The 22127-nt window shown below is 38.3% G+C and overlaps 1 protein-coding gene across 1 annotated transcript in view; it reads right to left on the reverse strand.

Annotated features, from left to right (window-relative positions):
* The window catches only part of ATR (ataxia telangiectasia and Rad3 related), a 161723-nt gene that overhangs the window by 39331 nt on the left and 100265 nt on the right, over window positions 1–22127 (reverse strand). Inside the window, exons 31-35 of the mRNA XM_006895105.1 lie at window positions 17373–17464; window positions 16951–17128; window positions 6686–6865; window positions 5273–5432; window positions 4109–4288 (exon numbers count right to left, since the gene is read on the reverse strand). Of these exons, the coding sequence (XP_006895167.1) occupies window positions 4109–4288; window positions 5273–5432; window positions 6686–6865; window positions 16951–17128; window positions 17373–17464 (790 nt within the window). The remainder of the gene's footprint in view (window positions 1–4108; window positions 4289–5272; window positions 5433–6685; window positions 6866–16950; window positions 17129–17372; window positions 17465–22127) is intronic.

Consider the following 22127-nt stretch of genomic DNA (forward strand, 5'->3'; position numbering starts at 1 on the left):
TAGGATGCTAACTCACTGTGGTTTTAATTTGTGTTTTCTGGATGACTAAGCCAGAGTGCTCATTGGAAGCAAGAATGATGAGGCTTCACCTCACAACTTTGGACATGTTGCTAGGAGGTGGTATTCCTTGGAGAGGGACATGATGCTGGGAAGGGTGGAGGGTCAGTGAAGGAGAGGAAGACCCTCCACCAGGTGGACTGACACAGTGACTGCTGCTATAGGCACTGTGTGTCAGGAAGTGTGAGGAAGGTGCAGGGCAGGAGTAGGTTCAGATCTTTTGTTCATAGGGTTGCTCTGAGTCGTACCTGATTTAAAGACACCTAACAACAACAATAATGATGTTCAGTATCTTTTCATGAGTTTATTGACCACTTTTGCAGTCTATGAAATGTTTAAGATATCTGTCTAGTTCTCAATTTAGTTGCTTTTCTTACTAGGTTTTAAGGCAAGTATTTTCTCCCAGCATATCCTTATCCTTTACATTTTGTTAACAGTATTTTTATTTATAAGACAAAGTATTAATATAAATTAAACATAATTACTCATATTTTCCCTTTCATGATTAGTAGTTTTTGTGACCTAAAAAGTGTTTGTCTAAACTAAGATGGTGAAGATTTCCTTCTGTTTTCTCTTAGAAGTTTGTGATTTTAGATTTATGCTTAGGTCAATCACCTATTTGAAATTACTATTTGTGTACAGTTTGAGGTAAAGGTTAATGTTAGATTTTTTTTTTTCAGTAACAGATATCTAGTTGTTCAAAAATCATTTGTCATAAATGGTATTTTTAAAATTCTTTTCTTAATAATAGAAATAAAAATTATTTTTTACATTTGTATCAAACAACCTTGTTGAACTATTTCTTTTTTCTATAATTATATTTTATTAATTTTCATAAACATTTACAGAGATTTTGGGTTTCCATTCATTCACCGCTGCACCATTCTCTCTACCCTCCTCCCAGTTTGTTCTTGTCCAAATGCCACAGTGCTTGTCAAAGCCAGTTCTGATTAATCTTCTTTGTCAGTGTGTCCTTTGCCATTCCCTATCACTCCTCCCTGAGAGAGACTTCACCCTGAGTCATAAGGAAAAGGGGATGGGGTATTCTCTTAGCTACTTCCTGCTGAAAAGGGACGCTGTGGGTTTCAGGGTGAAGATCTTCTCTCACTACTCTAAAGGGCCCCTTTGGCAGTAGGAAACACACAGACTATTATGGAGATTGATTTCGGAATTTAGATGCACTCTTATTGATTGTGCTTGGCCATACATGTGTTGAACTATTTCTAATAACTTTTCTGTTGCTTTCTGAATTTTCCACACAATCATTTAGTCTTAACTAAATCAACATTTTATTTTTACATCTCAACTGTTCTATCGCTTACTTTCTACCCGTGCCCCTGTAATACTGATTATAATCTCCAGAACTGAATTCAGTACAAGAGACAATAATGGGCATTCCTACCTCACTTCCAATCTCAAAATGAAAGCTTTCAACAATATACTGTTAAATAAAGTAACAACTTGTAGGCTTTATTCAGATACTCTTTATTCAATGAATAGTATTTTCTTTTAGTTCTAATTTGCTAACAGTTTTTAGTCATAAGTAGATGTTGAATTTTATCAAAAGCTTTTGCTATATCTAACTGCCAGAAGTCCAGGCTGGGTTTAGAAGGGGTCATGGTACTATGGATACTGTAGCTGATGTTAGATGGATCTTAACTGAAAGCAGAGAATACCAGAGGAATGTCTATCTGTGTTTCATTGACTATGCAAAGGTGTTTGACTGTGTGGATCATAACAAACTGTGGCTGACTCTGAGAAGAATGGGAATCCCAGAACACTTGATCGTTCTAATGCGAAACCTATACTTGGACCAGGAGGCAGTTGTCAGAATAGAGCAAGGAAACACTGCATGGTTCAAAATTGGGACAGTCATACACCAGGGATGCATCCTATCTCCATACCTTTTCAATCTGTATGCAGAACAGATTCTCTGGGAGGCTGGGCTCTATGAGGAGAAATGTGGGGTCAAGATTGGTGGAAGATCTATCAACAGTCTGCATTATGCAGATGAAACAACCCTGCCTGCTGAAACTGAGGAGGACCTGAAGCACCTGTTGCAGAGGGTCAAGGACTGCAGCCTCCAATATGGATTGAGGCTCAATGTCAAGAAGACTAAGATTCTCACCACTGGACCAACTGGCAGCATCAGGATGGATGGTGAAGAGATTGAGACTGTTAACAGCTTTAGTTTGCTTGGCTCCACAGTCAACACTCTTGGCACCAGTAGCCAGGAAATTAAAAGGCACATTGCCATGGGAAAGTCTGCTGTTAGGGACCTCTCTAAAGTACTGAAGAGCAATGGTGTCACTCTGGAGACTAAGGTGCATCTGACACAGGCCCTAGTCTTCGCAATCACCTGTTATGCATCAGAGAGTTGGACAATGACCAAGGAGGATAAAAAGAAAATTGATGCTTTTGAGCTGTGGTGCTGGAGAAGAGCATTGAGAGTACCACTGACTGTTTGGAAAACAAACAGATTCATCCTGGACAGGGTTAAACCGGGTGGGTCTTTGGAGGCAAGGATTCTGAGGCTCTGTCTAACATACTTTGGACATGTTGTGAGGAGAGACCAATCCTTGGAGAAGGACATCATGCTTGGGAGGGTGGAGGGACAGCGCAGGCGGGGAAGGCCCTCTATGAGGGGGATTGATTCAGTGACTGGGATAATTGGGATGGGAGTGTCAGAGACAGTGCAATCGGCACAGGACAGAGAAGAGTTTAGAGCTGTTGTACATAGGGTCGCTTTAAGTCACAAGCAACTCGATGGTACATAACAATAACAACAACATTGAGATACTGTAGAACTCTGTTACTGGGCTAAGTTACATGTATAGGTTTTCTTATTATTAAATATATTTTGTACTCCAGGAACAAATACAAATTTCATAAAACTATCTTGCTTAGGAATGTTGTGTTATATGTCTAAGAGAGAGTGAACTCAAATTTTTTTTCTTGGAATGTTATTAGGTTTTGGTACCAAAGTTACACTGACTTCCTAACTACTCTCTGTGAAGCAATCTGGAAAAAAACTGCTAGTATTTAAAAAAAAAAATTGGAAGAATCAAATAATAATGTTATGTAACCCAGGAGGTTTCTTTGTGCTAACATGTATAAATACTTACCAGATACAGAATTATTCATATTTTCTTCTTTATTGTTTTTTTTCCAAGACTTGTTCACTTAAAAATGTTCGAGCTTGTGCTAAGTATGTTCAAATTCTCTTCTAATAATGCCTTCATTGATTTCACACATGAGTTATGTGCAGCCTCTCTCTTAACTGAGGCTTAGTAATCTTACTCATACTTACTAAGGACTGTTTACTTTCAGCGGAGATCTGCTGGCTTAGTGCTTAAGATATTGTGCTGCCAATTAATAAACACGTGGTCTGAATCCCCCAGTCACTGTGCAGGAGAAAGCCACTACTCTTCCCTGGCATTAAACCGCCCCTGAAAGCCTGCTGGAGCGTCAGCTAGAGGTCAGTTTGTACTTGACAGAATCTAACAACAATTAACTTTTAGCTTTTTTGAACCTCTTTATTGTACACTGTTTTCTATTTATGTTTATCTTTATTAAACTCTCTCCTTTTGAGACTGTAGTTACACAAAAGTTATTGTTGCTGTTGTTATAGGCTGTTGTCTGTGACTCAGGAAGTCCCTATTAGAATAACTCTGATGTGGTAATATGTGACAGCCACTAAGGCTCCGGGGTTCGCTTTTTGTTTTAGCCTTTTAAAAATTCTTCTGTGCTTTCTTTTGGAGAGTTTCTACTGCTATGTCTGTAGTTTCACTGATTTACACTTTTCAGTATCTCATGAACTTCCATTTTATTTATCTTGCGTGGTGATTCCTTGAATTTATTTTCTTTGTAATAATTCCTCTGGCTATATATATACTGATACTATATCCGATCAACTTACATTTTATGATGTTTTTAAAGTTTTCTAATTATTTTTTTAAAAAATGCTTGTTCTTACATATGAATTTTATTTTATCCAGTTCCAATATTTAAATCACTGAACGTCTAAATGAAACATTATACAGATACTTGCCTTGTATTTCTTCATTATTGCATTACTTTCAAAGTTAGCGGTTTCTTCCATAAATCGACCAACCAGTAATATAGCTCGACCATGGATTAACATGTTTTTGCTCTCAGCTGGACTTTGGTTCTCAGGAAAACATAACTCAACACCTTTCTGAAGAACAATTAATGCCTGGTGAACATCACCCTAAAGGAAGAAAGGCAACAACAAAGATTTTAAGGATGCATTTCCATTTTGTTATAAAATAAATAAAATTACTGGCATTTACACTTTACTAAATATGTTCAGGTATATGTTCATTTGCAATTTCATGTTTAAAAGTGAGGGAAAATTTATATAATATTAAAGGGCAAGCACAGGTCATCTGTAAACTGAGCATTCAATTCTTAATTCAGGAGCAATATACCGAATACCTCCATTAGTTTATAAAATGATCAGGTGTTGACTACTGCAAGCAGAATTATTTCTTCACTTTCCATCCAGCAAGTATCTCGTCTCTATTTTTTCCTTAGCCAAGCTAGATGACAAGTGAATCCTGCAAACAGTATTAACAAGTCTTCACAGAACTAATTACCTGGTAAGGATGTAAGCTAAGGGGTAGTTTATACTCATTTAACAAATACTACTGTGTGCACCCTGTATACATACAGAGAAATAAAAGCAAAGTCCACGGGACATTTAGTACTCTTCTCCAACACCACAGTTCAAAGGCATCCATTCACTTCTTCTTCTGTCATTATTATTCACTGACCAGCCTTCAGCAGTGTAGTAAGTGACTGAAAAGATCATGGCCTGAATAAAACATAATTTAATCCTCAAACTAGCATCACTGCTCTTCAATAATTTTGAGAGGTCCCTGACTGCAGATTTGTCCTGTGAAATATATCTTTAAATCTCTTGACTTCCTGACTACTGGTACCAAGTGTTTGACTGTGGCTCTTTCAAAAGAAATGGAAAGAAACGAACCTTCATTCTTGAAATAATAAAATATTTGGGAAAGGCAACATGGCAAGAACAATTTCTGCCAGACTCTGGTAGATAAATGAAGAAAAGGAAACAGAAAAGATAAGATTCTGAAAATGGATTCAGGAATCTTCCGCCAAGCCACTGCAGAACAAGCACAATCCCCAAGAGCACACAGATGATCACACTTCCTTTGCCATTCATTACCTTGGACCACAGCCACTTCGCCCTTTCAACATAGAGTTCAGCAAGTCGTGACTCCCCTGCATTCAGGAGAGCGTTGTAGGCAGTTTGGTGGTGACCAGCTTTCCTCGCTATCCTGGCGCTCTGCAGCCAGCATTCTCCAACCATTTCACTGTAATCGGACCTGAAGAATGTGACAAAAAAGAGACAAGGCGGAGGGCGAGCCTTTAGAAGTACACTCACAGTTCTGAAAAACATCTCTTTTCATCACGGGACACTCTTCAGATACTTGAAATACTCTTCATATACTTCAAAGGTTCATTTGATTTCAAAAATTAATTTGAATTCATTTTTTTAAAGTTCTTCATTCTTATCTATTACAGGGTTTGAAGGTTTTTTCTTGATTTCTACCAAAATTTCCCCAAGTTATATTTTTTAACTATTGAAAAAAAAACTGTACCGATGCACATAAAAGCTAATCTGAAATTCTAGGCTCACCTCTACTACAAGGTTCAGCTTTGACAATTTACAATGGAAAATATAGTTTCATATAAAAAATTATGAAATATAAATAACGAAAAGGCAGTCACCAAGTTATGAATAAGATCTGTCCCTAAGAAGAATCTGTAGGTAAGTCAGAAGAGTTCTTATTTAGCTTTATTTTGGTGAAGGGGAAAAAAGAAAGATTCCCTGGTGGGACAGTTTCTTAAGTATATGGCTACTAACTGAACTGTCAGTGGCTGGATCCACCAACCACTCCAAAGAGAAAGCTGGGGAATTTACTCCTGTCAAGGTTTACAGCCCTAGAAAGCACCGGAGCGGTGTGACTGCCCACAGGATTGCTAGGAGTCACCATCAACTTGACAGCAGTGAGTCTTTTGTTTGTGTATTCTTTTTTAAATTCAGATTTTAATGAAAGTTTATAGAGAATGTGGATTTCTATTCATTAATTGTTGCACATTTTCCTCCCTGCCCGCCCTTCCCAGTTTACTTTTCTCTTTGGAAAAAAAAAAATTATTTCACTGTTGTACAATTCCCCTTACCCCAGTCCACTTTACTATGCAGCTCTTATTCTGGACTGTTGTCATACAAGTAATGTCTAATCATATATTGTTTCTGCTTTTTGAGTTAAGGCAATAAAAGCCTCTCAGGTTTGTCAGTGATTCAGAAGTTGTATAATTAGTAAGCCAAAGTGATTTGTGAAGCAGAACTAATCTGTGAGGCTGGTTCAGCCATTTTAAAGTGAGAACAAATTTACATAACATTAAAGGGCAAAAGCAAGCAAGTCTGACAATACATAACCAGAGACCTACTGCGCTAAAACCAAATGTCAAGCTGTAGAAAAGCAAGACTCATATCTATCTCACCATCAAATTAAACTATAATGCTTAATTCAAGATAACTGACATTTTTTTAAAAAAAAGATAGCATGAAAACCTTTTGTTGAGACTTAATAAAGCCCTCCTCAGTGCCAGGATAGGTTCTTTAGCTCTGTAGGAATTCTGCGTCATTTCCAGTCGAGCCACCCAGTTTAGAGAATCTTCTTGAGCACCCTCACTTGGAGACTGGTGGAAAAGTGGTCGGATGCTGTGCTCTAATTCACACAACATGTGCAGCCTGAAGAGAAAGAAAGCCCATGTTCAAAAGGTTTAATTGTTGTTTGTTGTTGTTAAGTGCTGTCGAGTCACTTGCAATAGTGACCCTATGTACAACAGCCCTAAACCCTGCTCTATCCTGTGCCAACCTTACTGTCTCCGACACACCTACCCCCATTACCGCAGTCACTGAATCAATCCATCTCATCAAGGGTCTTCCTCTTTTGCGCTGTCCCTCCACCCTCCCAAGCATGAGGTCCCTCTCCAAGGACTGGTTCCTCCTTGCAACATGCCCAAAGTATGCCAGACAAAGCTTCATCCTCTCCAGGACAAACTTGTCTGTTCTCCTAGCAGTCCATGGTATATTCAATACTCTTCTCCAGCACCACAGCTCAAAGGCACCAATTCTCTACCATCCCTAGTCACTGACCAGCTCTCCGATGCATAGCATGCAATTGCGAAAACTATGGTCCAGATAGGGCAAACCTTAGGCTCCAGCCTGACGGTGCTGCTCTTCAGTACTTTGGAGAGGTCCCAGATCCCCAACAGCTGACTTTACCAATGCAGTTTATCTCCTGATTTCCTGGCTGCTGATATCAATACTGTTGACTATGAAGCCAAGCAAATGAAAACTGTTCTCAATCTCTTCACCATCCATAAAGATGTTGCCAATTGGCCCAATGGTGAGAATCTTTGTTTTCTTGATGTTGAACTTCAGTCCATATCAAAGGCTGCAGTCCTTGACTTACTGCAGCAAGTGCTTCAGGTTATTCTGTTTCAGCAAGCAGGGTTGTGTCATCTGCATAACACAGGTTGTTGATGAATCTTCCACAAATCCTGATGCCACATTCCTCCTTGTACAGTTCATCGTCCCAGATGATCTGTTCTGCATACAGACTGAAAAGGTATGGAAACAGAATACAACCCTGGCGGACCCCTTTACCAACTTTGAACCATGTAGTGTCTCCGTGCTCGGTTCTAACAACTGCCTCTAGGTTCAAGTACAGATTTCGCATATGCAAAATCAATTGTTCTGGAATTTCCATTCTTTTCAGAGTCAGCCATAACTTGTTGTGATCCACAGTCAAAAGCTTTTGCATAGTCAATGAAGCACAGATAGACATTCCTCTGGTATTCTCTGCTTTCTGCCAAGATCCATCTGTTGTTTGTTGTTGTTGTTATGTGCCGTTGAGTTGTTTGCGACTCATAGCGACCCTATGTACAACAGCCCTAAACCCCGCTCTATCCTGTACCAATCGCATTGCCTCTGACACACCCATCCCGATTACCCCAGTCACTGAATCAATCCACCTAGTAGAGGGTCTTCCCCTCCTGCGCTGTCCCTCTACTCTACCCAGCATGATCCATCTAGCATTAGCTATAATATCCCTTGTACCACGGCCTCTTCTAAACCTAGCCTGCACATCTGGCGGTTCTCTGTTGACGTGTTGCTCCAGTTGTTTTTGGATAATTTTCAGGAGAATTTTGTTTGCATATGATATTAATGATATTTTTTTATAATTTCCACACTCTGTTGGATCACCTTGCTTTGGAATGAGAACAAATAGTCAACCTTAATGAATTCGTAGGTAAAGCATAAACTATGAAGACTCTGAAATGTGATATTTTTCTTCGGAAGAATTTTACCTAATATATATTCTTAGTGTATAAACACTGACATTTATATATTGCCCAAATGGGTGTATATACCAATTAATGCTGATTTAAATATTTAGTGCTTTGCTCTTTCCTTAAGTCACTTTTAATTAAATTGGTGAGGGGAACACATGACAAAATTCAAAATGTATAAAACATAAACTTTATGACTTACACGAAAACATTTTAAAATATGGATAGAAAAAAGGACTAAAGTCCATTAAGTGGAGAAGAGACAATCTCTTGAGTAAATAGTGCTGTCAAAACTGTAGAAAAACAAACAGAACCCACATTTCACACCACACCACACATAAACACTAACACATACTGGGTTAAAGACCTATTATGAAATCTAAAACTATAAAGATCATGGAAGAAAAAATAAGGACAATGGTGAGGCTCTAGTATAATTAAACATACTGTAAATGCACAAGCAGAAAAAGAAATAAAATGAGACCATTTAAAAATGAAATATGCTCATCAAAAGGTTTAATTTTTTTCTAAAATGGTATGAATAGAATCTACTTATTGGGAAAGAACCTTTGTTGATGTGTGTGATAAGGTTCTGACCTTTAAAATTACAGAAAATTTCATTATCTACAAACCAAAAAGACAATCCAATTTAAAAATGTGTAAAGGGTATGAACAGATACTTCATCAAAGAAAACAGAAAAAGGGCACTGATAAATTCAAAACAACAACAAACGCTGGTGAGGTTATTGAGTTTTACACTCTTAAATACTGTTGGTGGGACTATAAAATCACTTTAGAAAACAGGATAAACTTCCTTAAAAAGCTAAAATAGAAACACTATATCCCTGTCCCACTTTTAGATATATACTTTCAAAGAAAAAACAAAACAAAACCCAAACAAAAAAGTTAAAATGTGAACAGACATATATCCACCCATATTTGTTTTTGTTGTTCTGATGTTTTTTATCACTGAGTTGACCACAACTCACAACAGTGCTATGAAAAATGGCTCTAGACCTTGCCCTATCTTGAGCCAATCTACTGTCTTTGGTAAGTTTTAATCCATCTCACCCAGGGTCTTCCTCTTCTGTGCTGTCTGGCCCTCCATCCTTTCAAGCATGATATCCATCACCAAGGACTGATCTCTTCTGGCAATAAACCCAAACTATGAGAGAAGACATTTCAAAATCCTTGCTTCCAAGGAGCAACCTGGTTTAACCCTCTCCAGGATGAACCTGTTTGTTCTCTTGGTAGTCCACTGTTTATTCAATACTCTTCTCTAGTAGCACAACTCAAAGGCACCGATTCAACTTTTGTCATCCTTAGTCACTGTCCAACTATCAGATGCAAAGCAAGCAAGTGAGAAGGCCATGGTCTGGAACAAGCATACCTTAGTCCTTAAACAGATATTGTTGCTCTTTAGCACTCTGGAGAGATCCTTGATAGTAATTTTCCCAATGCAACTTCTCTTTTTATTTCCTGACTGCTGGGGTCAAAGATGTTGATTGTGAATCCAAGCAAGATGAAGAAATTGACAACCTCAAGCCTTTCTCAATCTATCATGATGACCCAGTGGTGAGAACTTCTTGTTTTCTTGATGATGAGATGCAATCCATATTGAAGGCTACAGTCTTTGACCTTTTGCAACAAATCCTTGAAATCTTCCACTGTTCTGGCAAGCAGAATTATTTCATTTGCATTACATAGGCTGTTGATGAGTCTTCCCCCAATTCTGATGCCACATTCTTTTCATCAAGTCCTGCCTCCTTAATGATCTGTTCCACATACAGGTTGAAACAGTATGAAAAAAGGATACATGCTGAGGCACTTCTTTCTAGATTTTGAACCATGCAGTGTTTTCTTGCTCTGTTAAAGTTTCCTGTCTAGATAAAGACTTCTATGAACACAATCAGGTGTTCTGCAATTCTCATTCTTCTCAACTTCAGCCACAATTTGATGATATCCACATAGTCAAATTCCTTTTCCTGCTGACAGAACATTCTTCTGTGATTTTTGGCTTTCAATACAAACCATCTGACATCATCAATAATATCCCTAGTGCCATGACCTCCTCCTTTTTTTTCTTTTTGAGGCTGAATTTATAATAATTTATTAGTTGTAAATAAGTTTTGGGGTTTTTTAAAAAGTTTTTTTATTTTAATGAAAGTTTACGCCATGGCCTCTTCTAAATCCAGTCTGTATTTCTGGCAGTTCTATGTTAAAGTACTGTGCTAGTCATTTTTTGATAGCTTTCAGCAAGATTTTGCTTGCATGTGATAGTATTGATATTGTTTAATAATATCCATATTCTGTAGATCACATTTTTTGGGGAATAGGAGTAAATATGGATCTCTTCCCGGCAGTTGGGTAGGTAGCTATCCTCCAGACTTCCTGGCACAACCTGGTAAGCACATCCAGGGCTATAGTGCAATTTTATTCACAATAGCAAAAAAATAAGTGCCTATAAATGGGTCAATGGATAAAAAACCTGTAGTATGAGTGCTTGAACACTAATGAACAAAGACAAGGCAAGCTGTGGGAAAATATCAAGAATATTCTTCATGAAGAATGCAAAAAGTCATTACAAAGAAGGAAAAGAAGAAAAGACAAAAATGGATGTCGGGAAGAAACTCTGAATATTGCACATGAGCATTGAGAAGCCAAAACAAAGGGAAGAAATAAAGTAGTTAAGGAGCTGAACAGAAGATTTCAAAGAGCCGCTCGGGGAAGACAAGACAAAATATTATAATTAAATGTGCAAGGAGCTGGAGTTGGAAAATCAAAAGGGTTGAACTTGATCAGCATTTTTTAAGGAGAAAGAACTAAATAAATTCAGGCCACTAGTTGCAATGCTTAAGAATGCTATGGGCATAAAGCAGAATACTGAATAATTCAGGAAGCATTAAAAGAAGATAGAAGGAACATCCAGAGACATTGTACCAAAAAGAATTGGTTGACACAGAAGAATTTCAAGAAAAAACATACGATCAAGAAGCAATGGTGATGAAGGAAGAAGTTCAAGATGCTCTGAAGGACTTAGCAAAAAATAAGGCCCCAGGAATTGATAGAATACTAACTGACCTATTTCAGCAAACAGATGCTGCCCTGGATGTGCTCACCAAGTTGCACCAAGAAATCTGGAGGACAACTACTTGGCAAACTGACTGAAAAAGATCCATATTTATTCCCATTCTAAAAAAAAGGTCACCCGACAGAGTATGAAAATTATCGAACAATATCACTAATATCACAAACTAGCAAAATCCTGCTGAAGATTATCCAGAAACACTGAAACAGTACATTAACAGAGAACTATAAGAAATACAAGCAGGGTTTAGAAGAGGTCATGGCACTAGGCACATTATTGATAAAGTCAGATGGATCTTGGCAGAAAGCAGAAAGTACCAGAAGAATATCTGTGTCTCATTGAATATGGAAAGGCATTTGACTGTGTGGATCACAAAAATCTTTGGCTTACCCTGAGGAAAATGGGAATCTCAGAACACTTGATTGTGCTTATGTAAAGCCTATACTTGGACCAAGAAGCAGTCCTCAGAATAGAGCAAGGAAACACTGCATGGTTCGAAATCAGGAAAGGAGTGCATCAGTGATGCATTATATCCCCATACACTTTAATCTGTATGCAGAACAGATCATTCAGGAAGCAGAGCTTTATGAGGAGGAGTATGTCATTAGATTGGAGACTCATTATCAACCTACAGTATGCAGATGACACAACCTTGCTTGCTGAAGGGGAAGAAGACCTGAATGAAGTGTTTTCTGCAAAAGTTCAAGGACTGTAGTTTTCAATATGGATTGAAGCTCAACATCAAGAAGACAAAGATTCTCACCACTGGGCCAACTGGCAATATACCATGTAGATGGAGAAAAGATTGAGGTTGTTAGTAATTACAGTTTGCTCGGCTCCACAAATAACACTCTTAACACCATCAGTCAGGAAATCTAAAGACAAATGGCATTGGGAAAATCTACTGTCATGGACCTCTCCAGAGTGCTGAAAAGCAATGATGTTAGTTTAGAGACAAAGGTGTGCCTAATCCAGGCCATGGTGTTCTCAATTACTTGTTATGCTTCAGAGAGCTGGACAATGACTAAGTATGACAGAAGAAGAATAGATACATTTGAGTTGTGGTGCTGGAGAAGATTCTTGAACATCCCATGGACTGCAAAGAAAACAAACAGGTTTGTCTTGGAGAGGGTGAAAACCAAGTCTCTCCTTGGAGGCTACGATTTTGAAGCTCCACCTCACCTACTTTGGGAACGTGGTCAGGAGATGTCATTGGAGAAAGACATCATGCTCAAAAGGTGGAGGGACAGGGAAGGAGAGGAAGACCCCAGATGAGATGGATTGATACAGTATCTGGGGCAACGGGGGTTGGTGTTTGAGAATTAGAATGGCTCACAACAGGAAAGAGTTCAGAGCTGCTGTACATAGATAGGGTTGCTATACATAGATAGGGTTGCTATACATTGCAGGTAACTCAACAGCACATAACAACAACTACATATTATATTGGGTTCCTTTTGTTTTTTATTTAAGCCTCTTATTTAAAGTCAACAAGGCCTTGAGGAGGGCCTTTGTATGTAAAGTTGATTGTTACTATATTTTGGAGGAACATTCTTCTAAGTGGTACAGTACTCTTCTATCAATATGCTGTACTGAGGTAACCTGGGGTTGCTGTGATGCTGAATCTTGTGCCACTGGAATGTCAAATGCAATAACGATTATTTGGTAGACAGTATTTGGTGGTGTCCCCGGTTTAGACAGGTTTGGAAGCAGGAGTGACATTCATTTCCTAAAAAACATTCCTCTGGAAACTCTATGAACTTTGATAAATGTCGATAGTTCTAGAAAGGCTTCAGGTCTTTGTTCATATGGTCACTATGAGTCATGCTCGACTCGAAGGCAATCAACAACAACAAATACACACAATGCAATAATATGCTACAATAAAGGATAATTACAACCCTATGAAATATCTCACAATATAAATGAATTTGGAGGACATTATGCTGAATGAAATGAGCCAGTTGCAAAGTGACAAATATTAAGTGAGGCAATTATTATTTAAAGAAGGAAAGAACAAGAAAAGGTTTATACATAGGAAAATAAATACATTCTTTGGCTGGTTACCAGGGTTTGGCAGGGGGAGAGAGGGAAAATGAGTAACTAGACAGGAAGTAATAATGATGAAAGGAAAGTCAATACAATCAGATCAAAACAAAGGAAGGTCCTTAGAGGAACACAAGGATAAAGGGCTTCAGATGTCCAACCACAAACAAATGGGTTGAGAAGTTGTGGAACATTCATACAATGGAATACTACACAGCACGCTGGAGTAATCATTTTGTAAAATTACTACCTAACTTGGGAGGGATTGGACAGCATTATGCTGTGTGAACTAACTCAGTTCAGTTTATACTATATAAAACTATTATTGTAGAATGAGTATGGGGATCCAAAGTGGGGGTGGGGGTGGTATGGAAACATAGGAGTGAGAATGGGGGGTTGGGTGTTAATCATAGTGTTGCACAATTCTATGGGTGGATGGGGTGAAGGAAATGGGAAGGATCTTTCATGAAAAGCAATGTATTAAATCTTTGTAAATAAATCAGAATAAAAAATCCCCAACAACCCAAAACCTTGCTGCAGAAAAAAAAAGGGCTTAGCCATAAGGAATTGTACTACCAACCCCAAGGTATAAGGTTCACATCCACCAGCTGCTCTATGGAATAAAGATGGGCGGTCTCCTCCCATGCAATTTACTGCCTCTGAAAACCCACTGGAGAGTCAGCTGTGAGGCAGAGCTGACTTGAAGGTACACGTCAACAACATGGTAACTACTAAGGAGCTCTGATAGTGTAGTCTGTAGAGAGCTGCACTGCCAGCTGGAAGGCCACTTCTGTCTGGCAGTTCGAATCCACTAGGAGCTCCACTAGAGAAAGATGGGCAGTTTCCGCCCATGTGATTTACACCTGAAGGAAACATGCTGGAGGGTTATACAAGTAGATTCTGATAAATACTAATGACTTTTTTTTTTTACTTTTATGGTAAATTCTATAGCATAGATAATCCTGAAACAAAAGTATTAACAAATAATAATTTACAAATGGATACATAAGTAGATACATATGCTAAAGAGGTGTGAAAAGGGAGTCAGGATGTTGCTTTTTCTACACACATAATTGTTGGTGTTGCATATATAGTGACATGGACACTAGAGCACACAGGGACGTAGCCATAGAAACCTCTTAAACATAAGCAAACACCTATTAAGACAAAGCTTTGAATCTTTCCAGAACACAACTGTTGTCTTCTTCTGATATAGAGCAAAACAGAATGAAGAAAACCAAAAATCCAAGGGACAAGTTAGTCCAAAGGTGGGCTAATTATTGCTCAAAATGGCTTTCTGAGGCCCCTGCCTTTGACTTGCAGCACATGCCTCAGTGGGACTATGTAAGCACAATGTGTAGACTAATGAAGGGAATGGTCAGCTTTATCCTCTTGCCAGTATAGAGGCAGAAGATGGGAAGTACTACCAGTAAAAGCTAAGAAGCACAGAATGCAGCAAACATCCTTTAAAAGGAAGAATTACTAGTTTGAGGTCAGATTTCTGTGCAAGTCAGAAGTAGACTGAAATGGACACACAGCAGCAGCAGAGAACCAGAGACTGGTGGGACAGAGCTGAGCTGGAAGTGCTGCCTCACAGTGCCAGAGCGGTGGACCTGCTGGAGGGTGGGGCGGGGGTCAGAGTTGTCACAACTGGCAGGACTAAGAGAGTGACATTAACCTAAAGACTCAAGGCTGATGGTCAAAGGACCCATAAGCACGCTTAATAAGCTATCCTGACTGAAGAATGGTGCCTTATTACCAACCTGAATTGTAATTTGTTAACTTTCCTAATGAATCTCATAATCCTGACTATGGTTCTGTGAGTTCTGTGTGGCCACTGCAAAGAATTAGCAGACCTAATAAGAGAGTAGCAGCAAGACCTTGGAAGGGATAGTTAGTGTCATAGTTATCAGAAGAAGGTGCAGGAATGTGGGAACACATCTGACCTCACAGGAATTGCTGCTGTGCTGTGGATATTTTTGATGTGGACTGTACCCCCTTGAGATGTTAGTAAAGTCAGATGCAGCTGCCCCCAGATGGCCTGTACTCTTTTTATAAAAAAACCTAAAGGAGCACATAATCCACAGCTTATATGAGCTCAATGCTAGAAGAACTAGATGTTACCTAGCTGAAACTACCAACCACTAGGATCAGAACAGAAGGTCCTAGACGGGGCAGAAGAAAAATTTAGACCAAAATTCAAAAAAAAAAGACCAGATCTAGTGGTCTGACAGAGATTGGAGGAAAAGATGAAATTCCAAAACTATGGTCCTAAGACATCTTTCTGACCCAGAACTAAAGCCATCCTTCTGTGCAAGAGATAGGTTCCTAAAATAAATAATGACACTCAAGAGGCATGTTCTCCTTAGAATAACCAAAGTAGGCTGAAAGCAAATGACAATATTTGCTCAAAAGCAAAGATTACAATTCAAAAAGTGGTAGAAAATGCAGATTAAAAAAAAGAAGACTCACAGTAAAAATGGAGACAGTGCTGACACATTATGTACAACTATCGAATGGGAAACTAATTTCCTTTGTAAATTTCCATGTATAGTACAATGAAAAAGATTATAGTCGATTCATTTTATACCTAAATGTGAAATAACTGTATTTGATTACAGCTAAAGAGTGATGAAAATGAATACATTTGCCTTAGCTTCCTCCACATGCCCAAAATATCCTGGTAGTTTTGAGTCAGTGATCAAAGCAGAAAAACAGTTGAATTCTCTCCAGAAGACAAGCAAACTCAACAGCTAAATCTCTGGTTTCATTAAGCTATTACTGTAAACAAAATAAGGCTAATTCTTTCAATTACGGGGGGAATAAAGTAAGAATTATCTTTTGTTCACTATCAGGGTTTTTGTTTTTTCATCTCTGAAAGTTAATATTCCTTTCTGGTAATATAATACATAACAGACAGACACACACACACACACACACACACACACACACGTATGTACACATGCATATGTATATGAGGAATGTCAAATGTATTCTTGAAAAAGAAGAAAACCAACAAGCACTGCCAGGCACAGTACTAATCATACTACAAATCGATGTGTCTAAATTTTTTCAGTTATTTAACAATGTAAGAGGTCAAACATAATACAATTTTTTTTTATATAGAAGTCTCAGAATTGCCTTTTCAGTTAAAAGGATACATGTTAGAATACTGTTATTTTTTAAAAACACACAAAACTATATGGTTATTATGAGATAAAAGGATTGTAAACAACTGTTTTGTGTACGACATACTAAACAAAATAATTATTTACTGATCAAAAAATCCTGTCTATCAGGCAATACTTATGGACCAAATACAAAAAATAAAAACGTGGAAATACCTCACAATATATTCATATCCTCGCTGGTAAGAACCTCTTTCGAAGCTTGCAGCTGAAAGAGGAACAATTTGCTCTGCTCTGACTAGTTTCAATGTGTCATAAAAAGTTGAGGTGTCTTTCTTTTTGGCTGACAGTAATAGCTGTCCAAGTCTGACACTCCATGTTGTAGATTTCCCATCTGAAAAACACAGAATCAAGCAATGTCTTGATAGTTGATCAAGTCCAAGAGTCAGTTCTCTTTGACCTGGTGAAACATTCAGCAGAAATACTGAACAGATGGCTTCATTCTACTTTAAATTACTAACGAGGGAATAAAAAAACAACCACAACAGACTAAAGTATTAATTATGAATGTGGCATAGCTATTTAACAATGAATATTTATGGTGTATGAAACAGATGCATTTTATGATGTCGTTTTACCTGCTGCCAAATAGTTTTCTACCAGATCCCACTGTGACAATTTCCAAGCTGCTTCCACTCTGTATGTGTTTAGTTCATCTGTCCATTCAGATCTATTAAATGAAATACACATCTTTTACTCATTGACGCTTAAAGTGGTATTTACAAATTTCTCATAGTTTTAGGGACATGTGTCCTATTTATTAATTTGTATTACATTTTGTATTTAGACACAAAACTACTCTCTCTAGCCAGAAACCACCCAGAAAACTTAAGTCCTTCCATTTCCTTATAAACATTTTTCAGTAACTGCTTTGAATATAAACATTTAAAATGCCATTCTTTAACAACATTGTTGACGCCGCTGTCAAGTCCTTACTATGTCCAATGGTAGTCTGAAGTTCTGCCCTGCAGGGCATCAACCTCACAAGGCCACTGTCTGACTTTATGGCTGTAGCCATTGTGCCAACCACCCAGGTCCTCCACTTCATCAGAGATGATGTCTTCCATCAGCAACTGATCTTGCTTGATGGCATCTCTGAGGTGACTGTCGCACCAAGTTCTGCTAGAAGCCATAAAGCATTTATTAGCTAATTAACAGAAGCAGGGCAGCAGACCCTTCTTCCTGGACTTGTATCTGTCTAGAAGCTCCACTGAAACCTGTTTACCATGGATTGCCCTACTGGTATGTATGTATGACATGCTGGTGGCACAGCTTCTAAGAGTGGTATGCCAGCCACTGGAGATTTCTGGTGGTGGAGTCACGAGTTGCACTGTTAGCCTCAAGGCCATGTATATCCAGTTTAAAGGCACCAATGGCTCCCCTAAGTGCTTCCAGCTTCTGAAATCACATGCAGGATCATGATGAGTGAGAACTGACTCAAAGGCTCTTTACGGTAAGAAAAACTGACTGGCTGGTGGTGGGTGCCACATATCAGAAAAGAGAGAAGGCCTGGGTAATTATACCAGTCTTGATGTAGGATTAACAAGGCCAGTTAACACAAACATTATTCAAATTTATACATCAACCAAAGCTGAAATAATTAAAGATTGTGAAAAACATCTACAGTCCGGAATTGAGGGGAAAAAAAATAAAATCAAGATACACTCCTAATTACCTACAATTGGGATGTGAAAGCTGGAAAACATGGCTCTGGTGATAGATATGATGCTAGAGACCATATGATAGAATTTTGTAAGGCCAAGGACTGACTCACTGCATATACCTTTTATTCAGCAACTTAAGTGAAAACTATCTAGGTAACTCTCACTAGATAGAATATACAGATACCAAATCAATTATATCTTTTAAAAGAGATGATGGAGAAATTCAATATCATTAGTCAAACAAGGCCAGGGGTCACTATGGAATACTCCATGAACTGCTCATAAGCAAATTCAAGTTGAAATTAAAGAAAATGAAACAAATCCTTGACAGTCAGACTATGACTTTTGGTATATCATATCTCAAGAACAGAGTTGATATAGTGAACTCTAATGACTACAGAAAGATCAGAGGAAAAAGCAAAAAATCATTGTAACAATAGGAAAGAAAAGGTCAAAATGGATGTCAAGAGAGACTCTGAAACATACTCGAGAAAGCAGTGAACAAATGAAATGATGATATGAAAAAGTGAAATAAGAAATTTTAAAAAGTAGTGCAAGAAGACAAGTATTCTAATGAAATGTGCAGATACCTGGAGTTAGAAAACCAAAAAGGAAGAACATGTTTAGCATTTCTCAAAAGAACTGAAGAAAAATTAAAGAGTGCAGTTACACTAGTGAAGGATTCTGGGTGCAATATATTGAAAAACACATGAAGCATCAAAGGAAGAAATACTGACGCATTTTGCCAACAAGAACTGGCTGGTGTTCACCCATTTCAGAAGGTGGCATATGATCAACAATCAATTTTACAAAAGGAACAAATACAAGCTGCTCTAATGGGATTAATGAAAAACAACACTGCAGGAGTAGTCAGAATACCAACTGAAATGTTTTGACAAACAGACGTCATCTATGCCAAAATGTGGAAGACAGCAACCCAGGTAACTGAATGAAAGAAATCACACAGGTGCCCATTCCAAAGAAAGTTAATCCAGATAAAGGCAGAATTTATCAAACATCATCACTAATATTACATACAAGTACCATTTTGCTAAGCATAAGTCAAATTAAAAGACGGTTTTAGCAGTACACTGATAGGGAACTTCCAGAAATTCAAGCAGTATTCAGATGATGCTGTGGTATGAGAGTGATCATGCTGATGTCAGCTCTATCTTGGCTGAAAGCAGAGAATACCAGAAAGATGTTGACCACTGTGTCACTGACTATGCAAAGGCACTACTTTTTGGTTCGTAATAAATTATGGATAACATTTTGAAGAGTGGGGATTCCAGACCCCTTAATTGTGCTCATAAAGAAATATACATAGTCCTACAAAATAGTCTTTCAAATAGAATATTGAGTTGTTGAAAATCAGGAAAGGCATGCATTAGGGTTATAGCCTTTCAACATACTTTTTCAATCTGTATGCTGATCAAATAATCTGATAAATTAGACTTGATGAAGTAGAAAGTAACATTAGGATTGAAAGAAGTCTTATTAACAACTTTTAACATGCATATGACAGAACTCTGCTTGCTGAAAGTGAAGAGTACTTGAAGTACACACACACACACACACACACACAAAATAGGTAGCATCATGACAGATGGTGAAGAGATTGAGACTGTTAACAGCTTCAGTTTGCTTGGTTCCACAATCAACACTCTTGGAACCAGCAGCCAGGAAATTAAAAGATGAATTGCATTGGGAAAGTTTGCTGTCACAGACCTCTCCAGAGTACTAAAGAGCAATGATATCAATCTGGAGACTAAGGTGCGTCTCACATAGGCCATAGTCTTTGCAATTACTTGCTATGCATCAGAAAGCTGGACAATGACTAGGCATGATAGAAGAATTGATGCCTTTGAGCTGTGGTGCTCAAGAAGATTATTAACTATAACCTGGACGGCTAGGAGAACAAACAGGTTCGTCCTAGAGAGGGTGAGACCACGCTGCACGTAGGAGGCAAGGATCTTGAAACTTCGTCTGACATACTTTAGACTTGTTGCAAGGCAGGACCAGTCCTTGGAGAGGGACATCATGCGTGGGAGGGTGGAGGGACAGCACAAAAGAGGAAGACCCTCGATGAGATGGATTGACTCAATGACTGGGGTAATGGGGGTAGGTGTGTCGGAGACAGTGAGATTGGCACAGGATAGAGCAGCATTTAGGGCTGTTGTACATAGGGTCGCTATGAGTTGCAGGTAACTCAACAGCACATAACAACAACAACAACAACAACAATAACACATATGTGTGTATATATGTATGTGTTTGTGTGTGTGTGTGTGTGTGTATGTGTGTGTGTATGTGTGTGCGTGTGTATAAAAAGATCAAATTTTAGCATAGATTACACTCCAACATTAAGAAAGCAAAAATCTTCACCTCTGGACCAATAAGCAATATGATAAACAGAGAAAAGACTTAAGAATTGTGAAGGATTTCATTTTAGTTGGACACACAATACAATACATATAGAAGCAACAGTCAAGAAATCAGTTAACATTGTACATTAGGAAAATCAGCTGCAAACGAGTTTTTAAAGCGTTAGAAAGCCCAGATGCCACCTTGGGAACAATGGCCTGACTTAAGCCATAAAAATTTTAACTACTTCACATGCATCTGAAAGCTGAGCAATAAATAAGGAAGATTAAAGCAGAATTGATATATTCTAAGTTGATTCTGGGGAAGAATATTATACATTGTCAAACAGAGCTGCCTTAGAAGAAGTATAATTGTAATGCTCCTGGGAACTAAAAATATCAAGACTTCAACTCATGTACTTTGGACAAGTTATCAGCAGGAAACAGCACTTGGATAAGGGCTTACCATGCTTAGTAAAATGTTAGTAAAAATAAGAACCTTGTTTGTAATGGTTGATACTGTGTCAACATGATCAGAATACTCAGAACAACAGAACTCTCACATTAGCTTTCAATTTTAACCTCTGTGATATTACAGATCCTTTATGTAGATCTGTTAGATGGGTGATCAGACTTATCTGAAGAATGGGAAATCTCCTTAAGGGTGTTGGCTGCATTAGTAAATGTTTGAAATTCTCAGATGACACCAAACATGGAGAAAGCAAAAAGTCATTAGAAAGATAAAGATAGGAAAATATAAGCGTCAGACACTAAAGAATGGGAAGATTTCAAAGACTAAGCCAAGTACTATAACAAACTCTACAAAGAGTTAGAGTTAGAAAACCAAAAGGGAAAAACACATTTGGCATTTCTCAAGCTGAAAGCTGCAATACTGATGGATTCTCTGAGCAAAATCTTTAATGATGCAAAAAGTATCAAGATGGAAAGAAAGCACTGACATGGAACCATTTCAAGAAGCAGCAGATGATCAAGAACCAGAGCTAATAAAGGAGTAAGTTCAAAGTGTACTGAAGAAATTGGCAAAAAATGAGGCTCCAGGAATTGATGGGACTACCAACTGAAATCCATCAGGATTGGTGGAAGATCTACTAACAATCTGCATTATGCAGGTGACACAACCTTGCTCACTGAAACTGAGGAGGACCTCATGCACTTGCTGCAGAGGGTCAAGGACTGCAGCCTTCAGTATGGACGGAGGCTCAATGTCAAGAAGACAAAGATTCTCACCACTGGACCAATTGGTAGCATCAGGATGGATGGTGAAGAGACTGAGATTGTTCACAGC

Source organism: Elephantulus edwardii, unplaced genomic scaffold, assembly GCF_000299155.1.
Source record: "Elephantulus edwardii isolate Elephantulus edwardi_28Jun2011 unplaced genomic scaffold, EleEdw1.0 scaffold00158, whole genome shotgun sequence".
NCBI classification, from domain to species: Eukaryota; Metazoa; Chordata; class Mammalia; order Macroscelidea; family Macroscelididae; genus Elephantulus; species Elephantulus edwardii.